Genomic DNA, 19600 nt, shown 5'->3' on the forward strand with positions numbered 1-19600 from the left:
CTGCGTGGGCTGCAGCTGGGGGAGGCGACACCCGCTCCTGTGCAGACCCCCGGAGGGCCTGGGCCCAGCACCCGCTGCGCGGCCGACCCCCGCCAGCCCACCGCCGCCAAGCCCAGGGCGAGGCCGGGAGGTGCTGGTGGCGCGCGGCCCCATCCTGTCAGAAGCCCGCTGCCTGCTGAGCGTGCCTGGAGGCTCACGCTCCTCTCCCCGCAGCCAGGAGCCGTCCACAGCTCCCAGCAGGTGGGAGGCAGTGTAGCAGGACATCCGAGAAGAAAGACATTTTCTCCTTAGTCGTCAGCTCCAACTGCTAACTCGGCCGCTCTGCCAACATGCGGCAGCGCCCACTTCCCGATCCTTCTCACCTCCCAGCAGCAGCTGTGTGTGTCCCTCCGGTCTCTGCTCCACTCACATACCCACAGCCCTGCAGCCTAAATTAGCTCCTGCTGCCACCTCAGTGCCAGAGCAGGCCAGTGCTTGGGTCATACTCTGAACTACAGGCCAGAAAACAGATTGGGGTGGCGGGGGGGGGGGGGTACCTGCCTCCTCCCCCTACATACACGCCCAGAACCAACTCACCCTGAAACAATGAAGCCATTCTTCTCTTCTGTTCTGAGAGCACTGTCTTATAGACAACTTTTGCGGTAGGGATCAGAATTGTGCCCATTCTATAGATGTGGAAACTGAGATCCAAAAAGGTAAGCAATTTACTGAAAAATCGCCCAGCAGTAAGTGTTGGAATCTAGGCTTTAATACAGGTCTTTTCATTCGTTCAGTTGTTCATTCAGCAATTCCAGTTATACTTAGCTGCTGTGTGACGAATAACAAGTTGTTTGTCCTCTCTGAGTCTCAGCTTCCTCAGAAAATATAGAACATAGTAATATAACTATTACTATAAAACACTGTGAGTGCCTCTTCATAAAATTGTGCAAGGATTTAAATAAACTCCATACAAAGTATTCAGCACAGGGCCTCGCAAATCTTAGGTGTTCAGAAGTCACTTGCTACTATTACCATTCATTTATTGAGTCATTGGGTCAGGCATTGGATATCAAAAATGGGCAGAAACTATGCTGGCACTGTGAAGATAGGGATGAGTCGGCTTGGATCTCACCTTTCAGTTGCTCACTGCTCCCTCCAGTGAGGGAGGTTATGTCAGTGCAATCTGACAAGGGCTGTCTTACAGGGGAGCGTGGGGGAGCTGTAAACACAACAAAACAAGGAAGGCTTCCTGGAGGAGGTGTCACCTAAACTGAGTATTAAAGAATTAATAGGAATTCCTAATAGGAATTAGATACAAGAAGGGAACAGCTTCCTGAGTGGGGTGTGTGTGTTTAAGACACCGTCTTAGATGTTAAATAGCCTACTTTCATCCTTCTCCAAAACTCCAAGGCCTGGACAGGTTAAGATGTGACTGGCCAGAAGGCAGGGAAAGCAAGTGGTGAGCACAGGTTACAGGAGGGGTGGGCTGAGCATCCCGGGCTGGGGAAGTAACCCTGGCCTCATGCCTGCATGTGGGCCAGGCCTGCTCAGGCCTCCTGCTGCTTGGCAGTGGGTAAACCATCAATCTTGCCCAGCAGTTTGTGGGTCTGTGCCCTCGAGGGCAGGACTTGTGTGGCCAGAAAATACTTGTCAACTTGCACTTATAAACTGTGGTCCTGTGTCAAGGAGGACTGACGGTGGGGCTGGGGCGTGAGGACTGGGTGGAGCACAAACAGGAAAGAGATCAGCCTGGCCGGGACTCTTCCCTGGGCCTTGGATGGACGACTGGGATGGGAGGGGCGGGCGTGAGCAAGCAGAATTGAATGGAGGTCGGGAAACCCAGGATGTAATTCTCTGACTTCTAAAAGTTAAAAGCTATTTCCGCCACACACAGACACAGACACATACATACCCCCGCTAGGAGCCTGAGGCCTCCGCAGCCACTGTCATGATTAAAGGTGACGGGGGCAGAGGGAAGGCGCTGTGCTGTCACACCCCTCGCTGGCTTGCTGGCTGCTCCCAGGCGGTCAGCCCCTGGGCCTGACACCACGGCTCTGTGTGGTGCCTGTGCCCCTCCCAGCCCTTGCTGGGCCATTCACGTCAAGGCGGCCCTGGGAGCCCGTACTGCGGGGTTGGGGGTGGTGTGTTTACTCTGCAGAGGATGGGCCAGTGTGGCAGGTGTTTCTCCTGAGCACAGTGAGTCCGCAAACACACTGAATGTTTCCCTCCCCAGAGAGGATTTATGGAGATGCCAGCCCCCAGGGGAGCCCTTGCTCAGCTCCCTCAGATGCCAGCCCTCCAGGAACAAAGGATGAGGCCCTCAGGGGGGACAAGCAGAGCTCAGGAGAAGCTGTTCACACCCTTTCCTCATAGAAGCAGGGTCATAGGGACCAACAGGAGCTGAACTGGGGGTCAGGAGACCAGAATAGTCCCCTGTAATTTGCCAGGTAAGCTTAGGTGAGACCCTTTACTCCTCTGAGCTCCTGGGGGTGTTTTGATGAACTAACCCTTCACTGCCCAGTACCTGTGTTTGCCCTCTATGGGTACATGTGAAATACGCAACTGACTTCTTCCCCGCCTGGCTGCTCAGTCTCCCCCACAAAGGCTTCTTTCCCATCACAGACACTGACTGGGCCACCTATTAAGTGCCAGCCAGGCGTGTGTCGTTAGGAACTGAAGGCCAATGAGCGAGGCAGATGGGCAGAACCCGCTTTCACAGAGCAGGCAGCTCATCTCGACGAGGACCTGGTCCCAGTGGGACTCCAGCAGCCACCTAACGTCAAGCGGGAAACGAAAACCCAGTCTGGATGATCGGATGGCAGTAATCACCCCCATTTACTGAGTGCCTGCCGTGTGCCAGCCCCTTAATGTACCTCCTCTCTAAGCCTCCTAACAACCTTTGAAAGGAGGCATTAAGAAGCCTGTTTTCTGCAGAAGAGGAAATGGAAGTTCAGAAGGGTTAACTACTCCGAGACGACACGGTTCTAAGCGCCTGAGCGCTCTGTCTGGGGAGACTGCGCTTACCCTTCATTCTTCTGGTATACCTCCCAAACGGCAGGGGGAGAGGCGCCGCCTGAAAAGGTGATCGTTACAAATATCTGGGGAAAATAAGTCACGGGGATGTCCGGGAATACAGTCCATACTACTGTAATAACTTTGTATGGTGACAGATAGCTAGACTTTATCCTGGTGATTATCTTATAATGTATAAAAATATCAAATCACCATGATGTACACCTAAAACTAATATAATATTATAAATCAATTATACTTCAATTAAAAAAAAAAAAGAAAAAAATCTGGGGCAGAGGGGCCTTTTATCCAATAGAGCTTCCCCTCTTGTGTTTCCAAGAGAATGTCGCCTGTTGAGTTCCCATGCCAGCTGGGTGGCTTGTGCAGCAGAGCCCTCAGTGCCACCGGGATAGAAAGAAAGGGCTGAGAAGCAGCTCTTGCCCTGCTGCAGTCAAGGCCCCTGTTCTCCCAGGGGCTGGAAGCAGAGAGTCGGAAGCCGGTGGACTCTGAGAGCAGGCAGCATGGTGACAGCTGGGAGGTCTGGCTCGCAGGGCCGGCGCCAACCCTGCCAAGTGCACTGCAAAGCGTGCTCTGCTACACAAGGCGAAAGATTGTTTCTGCGTAGAAGAGCGGACAGCGTGTCTCCAAGCAGCCCATTCAACCGCGACCCTGTCCCTGTGTGCCCTGTGCCAGCCTTGGGCTCCCCCATCCTGCCCGCTCTGCCCCTCAGGGCGAGGCTGGAGCCCATACCGACAACTGCCTGCTTGTTGGTTGACCATCTTCTCTGCTGCATTTGCTGAAACAGGGCCACTTGGTGCCAAATATAGCAGCTGTGAGGAGATGGGGAGGCATGAGCACCGTTTGGGGGTTAACTCAATCCACAGGGCCAGGCCCCAGTGGGTCCCAGCAACGAGGGCGGGAGACAAGGCTGTGGGTGCACACGGAGAATCCAGGGAGAGTGTCCCCCTGACTGAGCATGTGCGGGCACTCGAGGGCCTTAGTACCACAGAAGCTACCGTGTCTCATTCTGAATAAAGCCTGGCGGGAAGGACGAAACCCCAACTCTGCTGTCTCCTTCTGGAAGCTTTGGGGAGCCCAAAGCCACATGTCCTCACTGCTGTGGTTTCAGCCCAGGAGAGCCAGCAGCCTCCCGAGAAGTGCGGTGGGAACAGCAAACAGAGCAGCGGGAGGCACCCAGGGAGCCTGCTGGGTATTTGAGGGGTTCCTTCCTTGAGGCTGTGCAAGGCAAGAAGGGGCCCATCCACTGGGCCACATGAAAGGATGGAAGCTGGGGAATGAGCAAGAGAGGGTAGGGCATACTGCGGGAAGGGGGTAGCTCAGTGGTAGAGCGTGTGCTTAGCATGCACAAGGTCCTGGGTTCAATCCCCAGTCCCTCCATTTTAAAAAACAGTATTAACAATAATAAATAAATGAACATAATTACCTCCTCTCTGAAAATTTTTTTTTTTAAAAAGAGAAAGACCACCAGTGGAGCTACCAATACATCACTTCCACTCAAGTACCTACTAGGATCTGAATCTCCCCCATTCCTCCCTTCCCCAGCCTTCCCTGTCCCCCAGAACAGCACCGCCATCCATCCCGTAGCATCAGCCTTAATCCTGGGGAGTCACACTTGGTCCTTCTCCCACTTGGCACATCCAGTTCGTTACCAGCTAGCTCTACCTCTACATACCTGAATCTTTCCCGTTCTCCCCATCTCCACCGCCTCCTCCCTCAGCTCCCAGCCTGCCCCAGCCCCGGCCTCTGCCACGCTCTCCTGCTGTCTTCTCTTACCCCCTCCAAGCCATCCTCCACACAGCAGGCAGGGTGACCCTCTTATGTGAATGGGGTGAATACACCGATTTGATTTTTTTTTTTTAATGTTAAAGCCACACTTGCATATATGGAATAAATCCTATTTTGTGATGGTTTTATCCTTTTTATGTATCACAGTATTGGATTTGCTAACATTTTGTTAAGCACATTTGACATTTTTAAAATGTAATTCCGATGGTGTCATTCCCTGCTTAAAATGCTCAAAGGCCTCACTGAGCACCGCTAACAACAAGGCTTACAGGCCCTCCCGTAGCCCTCAGGCCACACAGGTCTCTCTGGACACGGACAGGGGGCTGGAGGAGCCAACAAGGGGCAGCCACAGCGAACGACAGGATGGCTTCCTTCCTTGACTTCTTCTCAAGTTGTAATTGTAGCTACCTGCTTGTTTATCCATGTCTTGGCTCACTTCCACTCTCTAAATTCCATGAGGGCAGGGACCAGGGCCACCTTCTTGACCATGATGAGATCCCTAACGCCTGGCACAGAATCTGGCCCTTCTGAGTTAGTGAAGAAATGAACTCTCCGCCTCCTCCGTGCCTGCGACCCTGCAGTTGAACACTCAAGTTTATCACCATGAACTTCAGGGGGGTCCTCAGTGCTGCCAGCTACACTCACCTTTCTGAGTGCAGTCATTCTCCCACTTCCTGAAGATTTATTTCACACCTGCTACTCTTATCGCCTCCTCCCGCTCAGCTGATGACCCTGCTTCCCACTTCACTAAGAAAACCGAAACACTCGGAAGAGAACTTCACCTTCCAGCCTCTGCATCCACACCTTCTGCTTGCCTGCCTGTGAGATGATCTCCACGCCCTCCAAAGCAAGTCCCTCCGTGTTTGTCCTAGGTCCCTGCCCTGCGTGCCTGAACAAGGATGTCAATCCAGAAGTTCTCTCCTCTGCCCCATCATTGGTTTTGCCCTCTCTACGCAGTCCCAGTCAGCACACAGACATACCAATGTCCTTCCTAACTTAGCAAACGACACAAAACGAAATGCCCTGCGCCCACTTCTCCTGACAGCTCCTGCCCAGTGACTGCGCTCTGCCACAAAATTCCTCAAAAGGGTCATCTACGCCAGAGCTGCCTTCAGGTCCACTCCTCCGCCCTCTTGAGCCCCCTCCAATCAGGCTCTCTGCTCCCACCACCCCATTAACATCGCTCTTGCTAAATCCAGTGGGAATTCTCAGTCCACCTGACCCGCTGGAAGCATGTGACGGGCAGTCTCTGGTTCTCCTCGCCGGTCTCTGTGCTTGGCTCCCAGGCCACCACACATGGGCTCTGGGTGCCTCCTGTACCTGTGGCTCTCCTTCAGTCCGTCTGGCTAATGCCTCACCTCTTCCCCGACCTCAGTGCTCAGTCCTTGGTCCTCTCCTTTCTTTTTTTAAGTGAAAATAATTATAGAATTTTGAAAGGTTATTTTCCACTTACAGTTATTACAAAATATTGGCTATATTCCGTGTGTTGTGTAAGACACCCCTAAACCCATCTTACACCCACTGGTCTGTACCTCCCACCCTCCCATCCCTATATTGCCCCCCATAACTGGTAAACACTAGTTTATTCTCTGTGACTCTGTGAGACTTCTTCTTTTTTGTTATATTCACTAGTCTGTTGTATTTTTTAGATTCCACATATTAGTGACATCATACAATTTTCTCTGCCTGACTTATTTCACTTAGCATAAGACCCCCCAAGTCCATCCAGGCTGCTGCAAATGGCAAAATTTTGCTCTTTTTTTATGGCTGAGAAGTATTCCATTGTCTACATAACACTGCATCTTCTTTATCCATTCATCTGTTGATGAACACTTAAGTTGTTTCCATATTCTTGGCAATTGTAGACAGTGCTGCTACAGACAATGGGATGCATGTACCTTTTTGAATTAGCAGTTTTGTCTTTCTTCCGGATATATACCTAGAACTGGAATTGCTGGCTCATACGGTAGTTCAATTTTTTATTTTTTGAGAACCCTCCATACTGTTTTCAACAGAGGCTGTATCAATTTTCATTCCCACCAACAGTGTACAGGGTGAGGTTCCTTTCTCTCCACATCCTTTCCAGCATTTGTTATTTGTGTTCTTTCTGATGCTACCATTTGGATGGGTGTGAGGTGATATCTCATTGTGGTTTTGACTTGCATGTCCCTGATGATGAGTGATGTCGAGCGTCTTTTCATGTGCCTGTTGGCCACCTGCAGTTCCTCTCGGGGAAAATGTCTGTTCAGTTCTTCTATTTTTTTTTTAATGAGGTTGCTTGGTTTTTGATGTTGAGTTGCATGAGCTATTTACATATGTTGGGTATTAATCCCTTATCAGTCACGTCATTCGCAGATATTTTCTCCCATTCAGTGCTTGTCTTTTCATTTTGTTAATGGTTTCTTCTGCAGCGCAAAAGCTTTCAAGTTTAATTAGGTCCCATTTGTTTATTTTTGCTTTAATTTCCTTTACTTTAGGAGACAGATCCAAAAAGATATTGCTGCAATTTATGTCAAAGAGCATTCTGCATTCTTGAGCTTTCCTCAAGGAGTTTTTTAATATCCAGTCTTACATTTAGGTCTTTAATCCATTTTGCTATTGTATTATTTTATTTTGGTGGGAGGGGAGTAATTAGGTTTATCCATTTTTAGAGGAGGTACTGGGGATTGAACCCAGGACCTCACGCATGCTAAACATGTGCTCTACCACTTGAGCTATACCCTCTCCACTCCATTTTGAGTTTATGTTTGTGTATGGTGTTAGAGAATGTTCTAATTTCGTTTTTTTCAGGTGTAGCTGTCCAGCTTTCCCAGCATCACTTAATGAAGAGACTGTCTTTTTTCCATTGTGTATTCTTGCCCTCTGAGTTGTAGGTTAATTGACCATAAGTGTGTGGGTTTATTTCTGGGCTCTCTATCCTGTTCCATTGATCTATGTGTCTGTTTTTTTGTGCCAGAACCATACTGTTTTGATTACTGTAGTTTTGTAGTATAGTCTGAAGTCAGGAAGCGTGATTCCTCTAGCTCTCTACTTCTTTCTCAAGATTGTTTTGATTATTCAGGGTCTTTTGCATTTCCATACAAATTTTAAAATTATTGGCCGTAGGTCTGTGAAAAATGCCATTGGTATTTTGATAGCAATTATATTGAATCTGTAGATTGCCTTCGGTAGTATGGTTGTTTTAACAATATTAATTCTTCGAATCCAAGAACAGGCTATATTTTTCCATCCATTTGTGTTATCTTCAATTTCTTTGATCAATGTCTTACAGTTTTCAGAGTACAGGTCTTTTGCCTTCTTGGGTTTATTCCCAGGTGTTTTATTCTTTTTGATGTGATGGTAAATGGGATTGTTTTCTTAATTTTCCTTTCTGATACTTCGTTGTTAATATATAGAAATGTGACAGATTTCTGTATATTAATTCTGTATCCTGCAACTTTCCCAAATTCATTGATGAGCTCTAACAGTTTTTTGGTGGTGTCTTTAGGATTTTCTACGTGTAGTATCGTGTCATCTGCATCCTCTGCTTTATTTCTACTTTCTCTCTTGGGGATCTCATCTGACCTTGTGGATTGAAACCCCATCTACATGCCAGTGGCTCTCACATTTATAACCCCTGCCCAGATCTCTCTCCTGAACACCATCCTTGTGTATCCATCCAACTGCCTGCTCAACATTCCATGGAGGTATATAATAGATACTCCAGACTCAGTATGTCTAAACCTCAACTCCTTTTATTTCTCCCAAAGCTTGTATCACCTGCAGCCTTTCTAACCTTGGGAAATGCCCACTCTGCACTTCCAGCTGCTTAGAACTAAAAGTTTGGTCATACTTGACTCTTCTTTCTCCCACACCCTACATCCAATCTATAAGCAATTTTTTTCTTTCTTCAAAACACACCTGAAATTTTAAAAAATCATGGCACATTCATACAATAGAATGAATTCTAACAGCAATTAGGAAAAGAATAAAAACAAACAAAACCTACTATTTCACTCAATAACAGGGATGAGTCTCAGGCATAATTTTAAGCTTCAGGAGCCAGACACAAAAGAGCGCATACTACTCAATTCTCTTTATAAAAGTTCAAGAACAGGCAAAATCTATCTAAGGGGATAAAGGTCAGAATGGTTACCTTTTGGAAAGTACTGATGGAGACGGACAGAGGGGAGCCTTCTGGGGCGCTGAACATGTTCCAAATATTGATCTGGGTGGTGGTGGCATAGATACACCCATGTGCAAATATTTATTCAACTATATACACTTAAGGCTTACGCACTTTACTGTATGAACATTTTACATCATTAAAAGGATATAAAAAGTTAACATTTGAAAACGCACTTCCAGAATTAATCACGTCTCACCACCTCCTCTGCTTGCTGTCTTTCTGATTCAAGCCACTTCCCTCTTCTCCTGCCTGAATTACTGCCACAGCTCCTAACTAGTCCTCTGCTTGCCCCTACAGCACATTGTCAGCACAGCAGCCACAGTGAGCCTTTAAAACCTAAGTCAGATCACGCCACTTCTTTGCTCTAAACTCTGCAATGGCTCCCCACTTCCCTCAAAGTAAAAGCCAGTGTCCTTCCCGTGGCCTCCAAGCCAGCAGCTCATTATCTTTCCAGGCCTGTCTCTGACCACTCTCCCCCTTTATCCCAGCCACACAAACCTCCTCGCTAGTCCTCACACACTGCGAGTTCCTTCTGTGTGGAATGTCCTCCCAGTATCTGCATGGCAAAGCTCCTCACCCCCAAGATTTTGCTCAAATGGCAACTTCTCAAGGAAGCCTCACTGACTATCCCACTGAAAATTGCAAACCTTTCTCCCCACCCTCTCCTGGCATTTCCAGTCCCATGTGCCCTGCTCTTCTTACATTCAAATACTCTACGTATTAGGCATCATGTCTGTTAGCTAGCGTCTGTCTGCCAGCCCGTTAGCACGCAGACTCTGCGAACATCTTTGCTTGCTACTGAATGTACCCCAAGCACCCGCAGCGATGCCTGGCACGTGGGAGGCACTCAGTGAGTCCTGCTGCATGACCGAAGGGACACATCTTCTATATTAGGGCCCTGTGTGGGGACAAGTCAGGGTGACTCCTTACCCTCCTCTCCCAAGGGACAGGTGGCAGGAAGACAGTCCCAAAGGCCCTCTCCCACACAGCCAGGGCTGCAGAGAGTGGGTGTGGAGTTGGGGCCAGCTGCTCAGCCCAAGTACCATAAGGTGTCAGATGCACCTCCGGCCACCCCTTCTCCCACCGGGGGCAGGTTAGGGGTTTATACTTGGCCACCTCGGTCTGCAGGAATCCACAATCTCAACAGTGGCTAAGAACTCCCAGACAGAGGCAGAGCCCAGAGCAGCCGGCCCATCTCTGTATCCCCAGGCCCCACAAAGTGCCTGGGACACGATCAATGCTCAAAGCAAGTTTATGAAATAGATAAACAGATGTCTCCAGCTCCCTAACCCCACTAAATCCTGCTGAAGAAAAACCTGTGAGGAGCACTGCATGACAAGACGCCCGATCGACCTCCTTTTCTTTGGGGGCAGGGAAGCCCCTTGCCAGCTGCCCCCATCTCCTTGCCCACCCCCAAAGCCAGTATTTCCAAAAGGACATGAATGCCAAGGCTCAGCCCCCTCCCTCCTCTGCCTGTCCCTTCCCACCACCGGCTGCCAGCATTTTCTTTGTTCTAAGGGGCTGGTAGCCTCCTTTGGGCTTGAGTTAAGGAGGCTGAGGCTGAAGGGGTAATTCATGCAGCTCAAGGAGCTGCGTGTCTGCCTTCCTCTCTGTTCTGTGTTCACCCTGCCAAGTGGGGCCAACCAGGAAGTCCCACACTCCAAGCTCTCTACCCTGGGGACTGCTCCCCTCACTTAGAGGCAAAGAAATAGGATGTTCAGGCCTCAGAGAAGAGAGACGAGGCAGTGTGGACTAGACCTGGGGCCCAGACAGCCCTGCCCTACCTAGCCCAGCAGGGCAGATGGGCAGGGGGATGCCAGGTGCACCTCTTGGGGTTTGCAGTTTGGGTGAAATTGGGCAGGAGGAGCAGGGAGAGTTGGAGGAAAGGGAGTTGGGAAATATTTAACCTTATAAGACAATCCTTACAGATAGAAGCTGTGCTGTTTACCAAGAGGCACAACCCAGAGATCCAGACTTGGCCCTGAGCCTACAAATTAATGTTAATTGTGGGAATCATTGCTGTGTTATTTATAAAAATTGAAAATTAGTAATGCAGTGTTATTTATAAAAATTGAAAATTAGTAACACTCTAAACAGTCAAGATGTATGAGTCAACAAAATATGGTAATCTTTTCTTTAAAAAAAAAAAATGTTTGCAGCATGCCTACTCTGTGCCAGGCCTGGGGGGCAGGTATCTGAGCAGGTGTGATCCTGGCCCTTTCAGTGTTCACCAAGCCCAAAAAAATGCACCTGGGCCAGGAGAGATGGGGAAGGAGAAACAGATCCAACTGGAGCACTTAACACGGGACATGAACCTAGTCCAGGTGGGGAGGGGGGGCACAGAAGGCCTCCTGAAAAGGGGCTGTTTTAGCTCAGACCTAACAGATGAATTAAAAATACAATCCAATATTATACCATTATAAAAATCCTTACGAAATATTTTTTATTGACATGGGGGAAAATGTTTATAATATAACATGAAGTGAATTATGTTGTATTATAAAATGGTATATAAAAATCATAGATGCATTCAACTATGTAAAAATAATTTATCTATCTATCTGGGAAAATTTTTCTGGAACACCAGAATGTTAACAGTAGTTATCTGCAGGCGATAGAATTAGTGGTGATTCTGCCATCTTTATTCTTTTCTATATTTCTCAAATTTTTAGCAATAAACTTGGACTGCTTTCACACTCAGAAATAAATATCAAATGTCGGGGTACAGCCTCTACGGCCCCACCCCATGATCTCTGAGTAGAGGGGCTCTCCAGACGGTGTCCGGGCCATTTCCCTGCTTCCAGGCAGCACTCACACCTGGTATCTTGCTCCTCAAGCCCTTGGAGGCTTCCTGGAAGCCATTCCAGTGCCAACCGGGAGATTTCACCGCTGACACTAACCCAGATTGCTCGGTGCACTCTTTACCATAAGCCACCTGAAAGCCGTCCCTAATTCAAACCAAGAAGTTACCTTTTTAATCACAAAGCTGACATCCTTCCATCACTTCCCCCTCCAAGCCCATCACTAATTTGCTGACTTAACCTCCGGAGGCGGCATTTCCCTGCTCTGTTCCTGGAGGGGTGTTACATCAGAGGCTAGGGAGCAAGAGTCAGAACTGGGAGAAGGAAAGGGCCTGTGGCGGAGTGGCCTTGATCATGCTGGAACCCTGGGCCTGCTTCCTCTCCTGCAGGTGCGAGGGAGCTGGGCTTCAGGGCTGGCTACCACTCCTGTCTCAGACACCCCAGGCGGATGACCACTCCATCCTTAGACAGAGGAGCTAGAGACGGCCTACCTCTGCTGGAAGCAGACGGCACCACCAGAGAGCAAATGTTCTGGGACCCTGAGGCCACAGACGGTCACCTGCTGGGGTACCAGTACTTTAGTTGTCAAGGAAAGCCCAGGCTAGTTGGCGGGGGGGGGGGGGGATGAGGTTTAAGGGGGGGCCAAATTGATGCCTAAAAGCAAACACATCTTAATCTACCAGATTTCTTTCCCAGCCAGAGCTCTGGTCCAGCAGGCCAGCCTCGCCCACGCCCTGCTCTGCTTCCCTGGTCAGCAGCCCAGTTGGGCAGGCCTCCAGCTGTGGACAGAGGCAGGGCTGCCAGTGGCTCAAATGCCCACTGGAGGGAAGGTGAGGAGGGAGGGAGAGGCACCAAGCGTGGGCTGGAGCAGAGCGCAGACGCCACTGGCAGAAGTCAGAGAAGATCACCCCCACTGACAGTCTTAAGGAAACTCCTCCATTCAGCTTCTTGGGGCTGATTTAAAACGCACACGGGCTCACTGGTTAAAGGCATCTGTTAGACAGACCTGGACCTGACTCCCCGATACCCATCACCCCTTCACCCCACCCCAACCCATCTGGCTACAGACAGATCTTACTCAGGGGTCTCTTTCCCACAGAGTGGGTTTTGGTCAGGGAGCCCACTGTGGGCACCCTTTCTCATAATGAGTCCCCTGGAGTAGGTGCCACCATGAAGACCCAGGGCGAGAGGTGTGATGCAATGAACACTGGAGATTCCCTAGGAGTAGACACTGAGGGGAACAGGGTGTCAATTACCAAACACGCAGAGGTGCTGTGCAAGTAACCTGCAAAATACATGGAACTAACCAACAGTTTAAGCTTTTGGGTTTTTGGTAACTGGATCACGCTACATGATGTCAACCTTTTTTTCCTCTTGGCTGTCTGCCAAGTGGAAGGAAGTAAAATTTGTGGTTGACTGACCAAAGGATGCCTTGCTTGGTGAGGGGCCCAGCAGACTCCTGTCACTTAAGGCCCCACCCATGTCTCACCAATGCTTCATCAGTGTTACTCCCTGGTGCCCAGGGCTGCATCCATCCCTGACTGGCTTGTCAAGGCCAGGAGCCAGGCACCTGGGGACCTCTGGCTGAAAGGTGTTCTCCCAGACCCAGCAGCCTGCTGACTCTGGCAGCCCAGAGGGGAGCAATGCATGCTGTTCCCCCTGAGGGGCCACCTGGGCAGTGACCAGCAAGGGCTTGGGGCGGCCCATCACCTCAGCCCAGCCTCCAGGAGTCCAGCTTTGGAACTAGGTCCCAGGAACCTTTCTCTGACTCAGGAGAAAGCCTCCTCTCGCAGGCACTGCCAACGTGTGGCCTGAGCTGATGGGGGCCGCTGATGTAGAATGCTGGGAAGGCATCGGCCACAGCAGGATGGATGGAAGTTAGACTCCTGGAAGGCCCGCCTGAGGCTCAGCTGTGTGAGCTCTGAAGACTCATCCAATTCAATCAACATTTACCAAGGGTCTGCTATGTGCCAGACACTACACTAGGCATTCTGAAGAATTTGCAGAAACAAACAAAATGTGGTCACTGCCCTTGAGGCATGACAATCCAGCAAGGGAGAAAAAACATGTATAAATACGATTTAACAGTGTCCCTGGAAATGTGGTGTGTTGTGTGTGCCCACGGGGGCTGTGCACGTGTGTGTGGGCATATGTGTGGCTACATGAGAGAATGAGTATGCGTAGGGTGGGGGTGCAGGACTTGCATATTCAGACCCTCTCTGAGCAATACATTAATAATGATAATAAGACTACAAACATAAACCTACTATTTATGGCTTACATAAAGTACTAAGTGTATTATACATTACTAAGTGCTTTTATGCAGGAGTTTATTATAATCTTCCAATCATCCTAGAAAGAAAGTAATGTCTCCTTTTATTGATGTGGAAATGAAAACTGAAGGAGGTTAATAAGTGATTTTCTCAAGGACCTACAGCTAGGAATTCATAGCAAGGATGTGAACCCCGGCCTGTTCTCTCAGCCCCTACGCACACCCTTGGCCCTCCAGAGACAGCTCCTCAAGACCCCTAGCTCCTCCAGACTGGAGCAAGGAGCAACAGAAGCTGGCTTCTGGAGGAATGAGCCTCCAGGTCCTGCCAGCACAGCCACCTCCATCCCCACAGGGCAAGCAGGGCACATTCTGTGGGCCTATGGTCTCTGTTACATCATAACCAGGCCTTTGGTTCGCCTTGGCACACACTCAGGAGACTGAATTTCTTAAGCAGCCTTCCTGTATCCACATATCTGCGTGAATTTCCTAATGTGGCCTAATGGTCAGGCTCAGAGGCCCAGCCCACTCTAATGGGCTGAAACCGGCTTCACCGGCACAACCCAGGCATGACCCGGGACTAATGGCAGCATGAAGGCCGCTCAGTGGCTGAGGTTACAGGGCTTCTGGGCTGCCTCCCCTACCTTCCCTTCTCCCCCTACCAGCAGCCTTCACCTCCCCTCCCCTGGGAAACCTAGAAGTTGTGAGGGAGGTAAACAGGATGGAGAGACTGGCATCCAGGGCCGGGACACGGGGGAATCCGGAAGGAAGAGGGCAGTGGAATCAAGGCTCTGCTTTAGGAGACTCTCTGGATCTGCTTCTCCTCTACCAGCTCCTGCTTCACTTCGCTCGCAGGATCATGGTGAAAGGGAAGGGGAAGGTGCATTAAAAAGCTTTGAAAAACTAAATGTGCACAAATGTAAGGCAGAGAGGAGAAACGTGGGTGACTCGGCCTGCCCAGGCAAGATGCCCAGTGGGGCCAGAGGCCCCATACCCCAGTGGGGCCAGAACTCCCCAGGAGAAAGGGGATCTACTGGTGAGAAGATTTAAAGAGGAGGCAAGCACGCCTCACAAGACTGTCCCAGTGAGGCTGGCCCTGGCAGTGCGCCCAGGCATTTGCTGGCACTTGGTGGCCCAGGCACTGCCTGGTGATGAGACTATGGCCTGGCAGACCCAGTGAAGGAGCCCCAGTGTGGACTGGACACCTGCATGAGGGGACTGCCCCTATGCCACTCACCCTGGTGCTGCCTGGACACAGCATAAGCATCTCTGCTGTGACTGGGAAGACATTGTGGTTTTTGCAACAGAACAGAATCATTAAGAGTGGGAGCCTGTATTTCTCCCTCCTCCTGCCTGCAACAGAGATCCCGTAGGTGGGAACTGGGCAGAGGTCATCAGACTGCTTGGGTTCAGCAGGACAGCCCTGGAGCACGGAGCTGGCTAGCACAGGGTGTCTGGAGAACAAAAGAGCTAAGGAGTGTCCTCAGGAAGCCTGCCCAGGTCTGGCTGGAGGAGCACCGCTCCTGCCCATGGTGTGACGCCCTCAGCCCCGCCTAACAATCTGCTCCGCCCCTCCCACTTCCCTCCAACTGGTGGAGCTCAGCTCATTCCCACCCAGGGCTCGCTGCTCTGGTCTCAGTGGCCCCACCAAATCCACTCTAGGCTGGACAGGCAGCCTCAGGTTCCCTGATCACGTCAGGAGAACAACAGCAGTTTCAGCGCTGTTCAGGCAATGCCCAGGACCCCATTCCTCCAGCCAACCAGCCCCGTCCTGCTTCAACTGCAGTTCTGCCTAGTCCTGCAGAGCAGAGGGCAGGATGGCAGAGTGAGGGCTGGGGCACAATGGCCCGGAGAATATCTGGCTCACTTGGAGTCTCAGGCTCTACCTTTTACCCTCTCTAGATGGCTTTCAGGCCACCCAAGATGGGGTGCAGCGGGGACCTTCAGCTGCTCTGGACTCACCTGAGTGGGATCTTGACACGGAGGTAGCGGTCCACAGCAATTGCCAGCAGGGCCAGGATGGAGCTCTGAGTGAGGATGAGGACAGGGCAGGCGACCATGAGGCAGGTGTGGAAGTAGGTCTGTGGCCCAATGTTGATGAGGATGGCAAGTGGGATGACCAGAGCGCCCACTGCCACATCAGCCACCGCCAGTGACACGATGAAGCAGAAGGTGGCATCCCGCAGTGCCTGGTTCACCTTCACTGCCCAGATCACCAGCACGTTCCCAGGCACGGAGACCAGGGCGATGAGCACCTCGATGCCAATATAGGCGGCCTGGAAGGCCGAGATGGAGGGCGGCATGGTGGGCACGGGCTGGGCACATCAGCAGACAGGCACCAAGGGGCAGGAGGCAAGCACCTGTGGTCACGGAAGCCTGGGCTGGGAAGGCCTGCCTGGGAGGGGGAGGGGAGCCCAGGCAGCTCTGGAGCTCCAGCTGCCCTTTGGAGAGGTGCCCCACTTGGCACATGTAGTGCCTGCCGAAGCTGGTGGGGTACCCTGGCCCTTTCTCTGCCTAATCTTTGTCCCCTCCCCTTATCATCCCCAGAGGATCCATTCAACAACTTAAAATAGCAGCACTCGCTCCTCCGCTGGCTTTTTTATCAGGTGTGAGGCAGATCCCAGCACACACACAGCCCACAGGGGTCCCCCGTGCCTGGCTCTGCCCACCTCTGCCCACAGAACAGGATGCGGGGAGCTCACCATCCTGTCTGCCGGTGGCTAGGGGGGTCCCAGCGGCGGCGCCCAAAGTTCCGGGCACCTGGTGCCGCCCGCCCGGTGGCTCGAAGCCGCGCCAGGCAGGGCTGGGCTCTGGGCACCGCGCGCGGCAGCTCTCGGTCCTCTGGGCTCCCGCCGCAGCGCTCCCGGCCCGGCCTTTCAGGCAATCACATGGTGCGGCAGAGGCTCAGCCCGGACGCTTTTAAAGAGGTAGTGCCCCTGTTTCGCACCTGAGACCGGACTGGCAGACGTGGGTCTGGGGGACTGAGCCCAGCACCGGGCCAGGGCGCGGGGTCCCCCTCCCCGGCGTGCAGCCCACACGTGCCCTGCGCCCGCCCACCTGACACACTGCTGGCGCCCGCTTTCTGGCAGTCCCAGGTCTCGGTCCAGCTCTGCGGGGACCCTCGCACACACCCGCCCCAAGGGAGCAATCTGGTTTCCTCTTTCAACCCTTTGCTGCATCCCCACCGAGACGTCCCGGAGGCGAACTGAGGCACAGACTTACCCAAGGTCACCAAAGCTGGCAGAGCTCCCAGCCACCTGAACGGCTCTGTCTGTCCAGGCGCCCTCCCCGCTCTACGCCTTCAGCAGGCGCTCGCTCTGGGGATGCCTGGAGAATCCAGGACCAGCCCGTCAGGTCCAGAGGGATGGCAGCTGGCTGGGACTCTACTCCGGCACCCTGCACCTCCGTCGCCCCCGGTGCGGGAGCTGAGTGACAATCCTGCTCCGCACACCCAGAGGGGGCGGGGGCGGCGGCTGCACCCGCGGGCCCCTCCCTCCTGGCCCTCTGTCTCCTCCCCCATCCCCTCCTCTAAACAAAGGCGGTGATTCTGCTTGAGAAAAGCCGGGAAAATGTGAGCTTTTCCGCAACGTCTGATGTGTGAATCCAGTCTCGGGAGCAGACAGAGGTGCAGCCTCCCTGGGTTCACTCTCTGCCTTCCAAAATGTGACGTGCCCAGAAGGGCTGTTCTGGCCTCCAGCGATCCCTCCACGGGTCACAGCAAAGCATCTCACCTGAAGGACTCCAGGATGCCCCTCCTTCTCCGCTTCCTCCAATAGTCAGTTGAAGCCTTGGCACCCTCCTCCACCCCTCAATCCTGAAACCCTGCTCTCCCAAGAAATCGGCCCCTTGAATATTCCTAGGAGCTTCCAGCACACATTGCTTTGCATCGCTTTGCCGTCTCTTATCCTGAGTCATTCATTACATTCCTTTCTCCTGTATATTTCATAACTGCCTTTTAGTCTTAGTAATTTCCACTTCACAGATGAGAGCACTGAGGCTCAGAGAAGTGGCCCAGCTTCCCAAGGGCATCTCCACCAGTGTCACCCCCTTTGTGCCCATCATCTTTCCTTCTTCTCCCTCTTCATAGAGCAGTACTTAAGCCATAAGGTCTCCCATCTCATTTCCTCATGTTATTGATAAAGACGCAGACTCGGGGAAGGAAGGGACGTTCACAAGCCCCCACACAAATCCTAACAAGACAGAGTGAGAAAACAGGCTCCTGGCTCCCAGCACGGAGCTCTCCCCACTCTGCTCCACCCTGATCCTTTGCTCAGCTGTCTCCTGCTGCAGTGTAAGTGGGCCACCGGTACTGACTAAGGACTACCCCAGGGCAGATGCTCACTCAGACCAGGTGCCTTACAGAGATCGCAACCTGAGAAATCCCTGTACACGAATATTGGGGAAGGGCCCTGGGAGAGCAGAGAGTCAGGCTGGGGGGCTCCATGCCACCTAGCCACACCTGTGCTCTTGTTGGGTTTCAGGATGTCAAGAGAGGGGTTCTGCTAAGAAGAGAGCGCCAACTGAAATCTGTCACTTGCCATCTGCCTCCACAGGGATTAGATAACTAGCCCCTGCAGTCACTGACCTTCAACACAGGAGTTCAGGGCAGAGATCAGGAAGGAGGCAAACTGCGTGCTGGGAGAGACTGGCAGAACAGACCTTCAGAGAGTCAGACGTTTTCAGGAAAAGATTTTATGAACCCAATTTCTTGCATCTTCTTACATCTAGAAAAGTACTAAATTCATGAACAGAGACATCTGCTCCTTGTGACTAGCAGCAACCTTCTGCCAAAATGTGTGCTTGATTGCGTGTATCCCCCCTGCACTAAAATCATATATATACTGACCTCCCCCACCTACCCCCTCAGAGCAGTTCCTTAAGCTATCTGAGGGGCTGTCCCTCAGGCTAGAGTCCTCATTTTGCCCCAAATGAAACTTAACTCGCAACTCATGTGCTTCTTTTTTTTTTTTTTTTTTCAGCCTACAGCTTTGACAACCAACAAAGGGACCCAGAGCAGACTCCTCTCCTTCACCTGAACTCTAGGAGGAATAAGAACTTGGTACCAGCAGGGGCCCCTCGGGCCCCTCCACCTCCTCAGAGGGTCTAGATGAATTTGGATGACTTGCTCCTGGTTCTCAGATCTCCCATAATCTTTGGTGACCCTGAGTTTGTAACAGGTATCTGCCCCTCCCCACTCCCAGGGGAAAGATGTTGGGGGAGGGGGCCTGGTTGAGACACTGAGGCTTGCTCGGTTGAAAGACACTGAGCTATCTGTGCTGAATGGTCAGGTAAGAGGTTCATCTGGCACCTTTCCTCAATTCGGCTACCCTAAAAGAATTTGTTGGGATAGAAGTGAAGATACGATATGAGAGCTTTGCTCCAAAGAAGGGGGACAAGACTCCCCCTGTAGTTACGGGCTTTCTCCGGCAACTGAGGAATTTTTAGGAGTGGTGGAGGCAGCGTCCTCAGATTGTGCAGTGGTCCCATAGGGAAACCTACTCATTAATCAAAAGACTTACTCATCCAGAGATCAGGTTTAAGAACTGGCCATTCGGTGATCCAAGC

The 19600-nt window shown here is 51.6% G+C and overlaps 1 protein-coding gene across 5 annotated transcripts in view; it reads right to left on the bottom strand.

Moving 5' to 3' along the window:
• Window positions 1-17456, bottom strand: part of ADORA1 (adenosine A1 receptor) — a 39057-nt gene extending 21601 nt beyond the window's left edge. Inside the window, exons 1-2 of one of the 5 annotated variants that reach the window (XM_031438830.2) lie at window positions 17258-17456; window positions 15998-16395 (exon numbers count right to left, since the gene is read on the bottom strand). In XM_031438830.2, coding sequence (XP_031294690.1) covers window positions 15998-16338 — 341 coding nt within the window. In that variant the 5' untranslated portion in view covers window positions 16339-16395; window positions 17258-17456. Of the gene's footprint in view, window positions 1-15997; window positions 16893-17257 lie in introns of those variants that run through there. The other 4 variants (XM_031438834.2, XM_031438831.2, XM_031438829.2 and 1 more) reach the window with 4 other exon arrangements.
• Window positions 17457-19600: the final 2144 nt, after the last annotated feature.

This window comes from Camelus dromedarius, chromosome 21, assembly GCF_036321535.1.
Source record: "Camelus dromedarius isolate mCamDro1 chromosome 21, mCamDro1.pat, whole genome shotgun sequence".
Lineage (NCBI taxonomy): Eukaryota > Metazoa > Chordata > Mammalia > Artiodactyla > Camelidae > Camelus > Camelus dromedarius.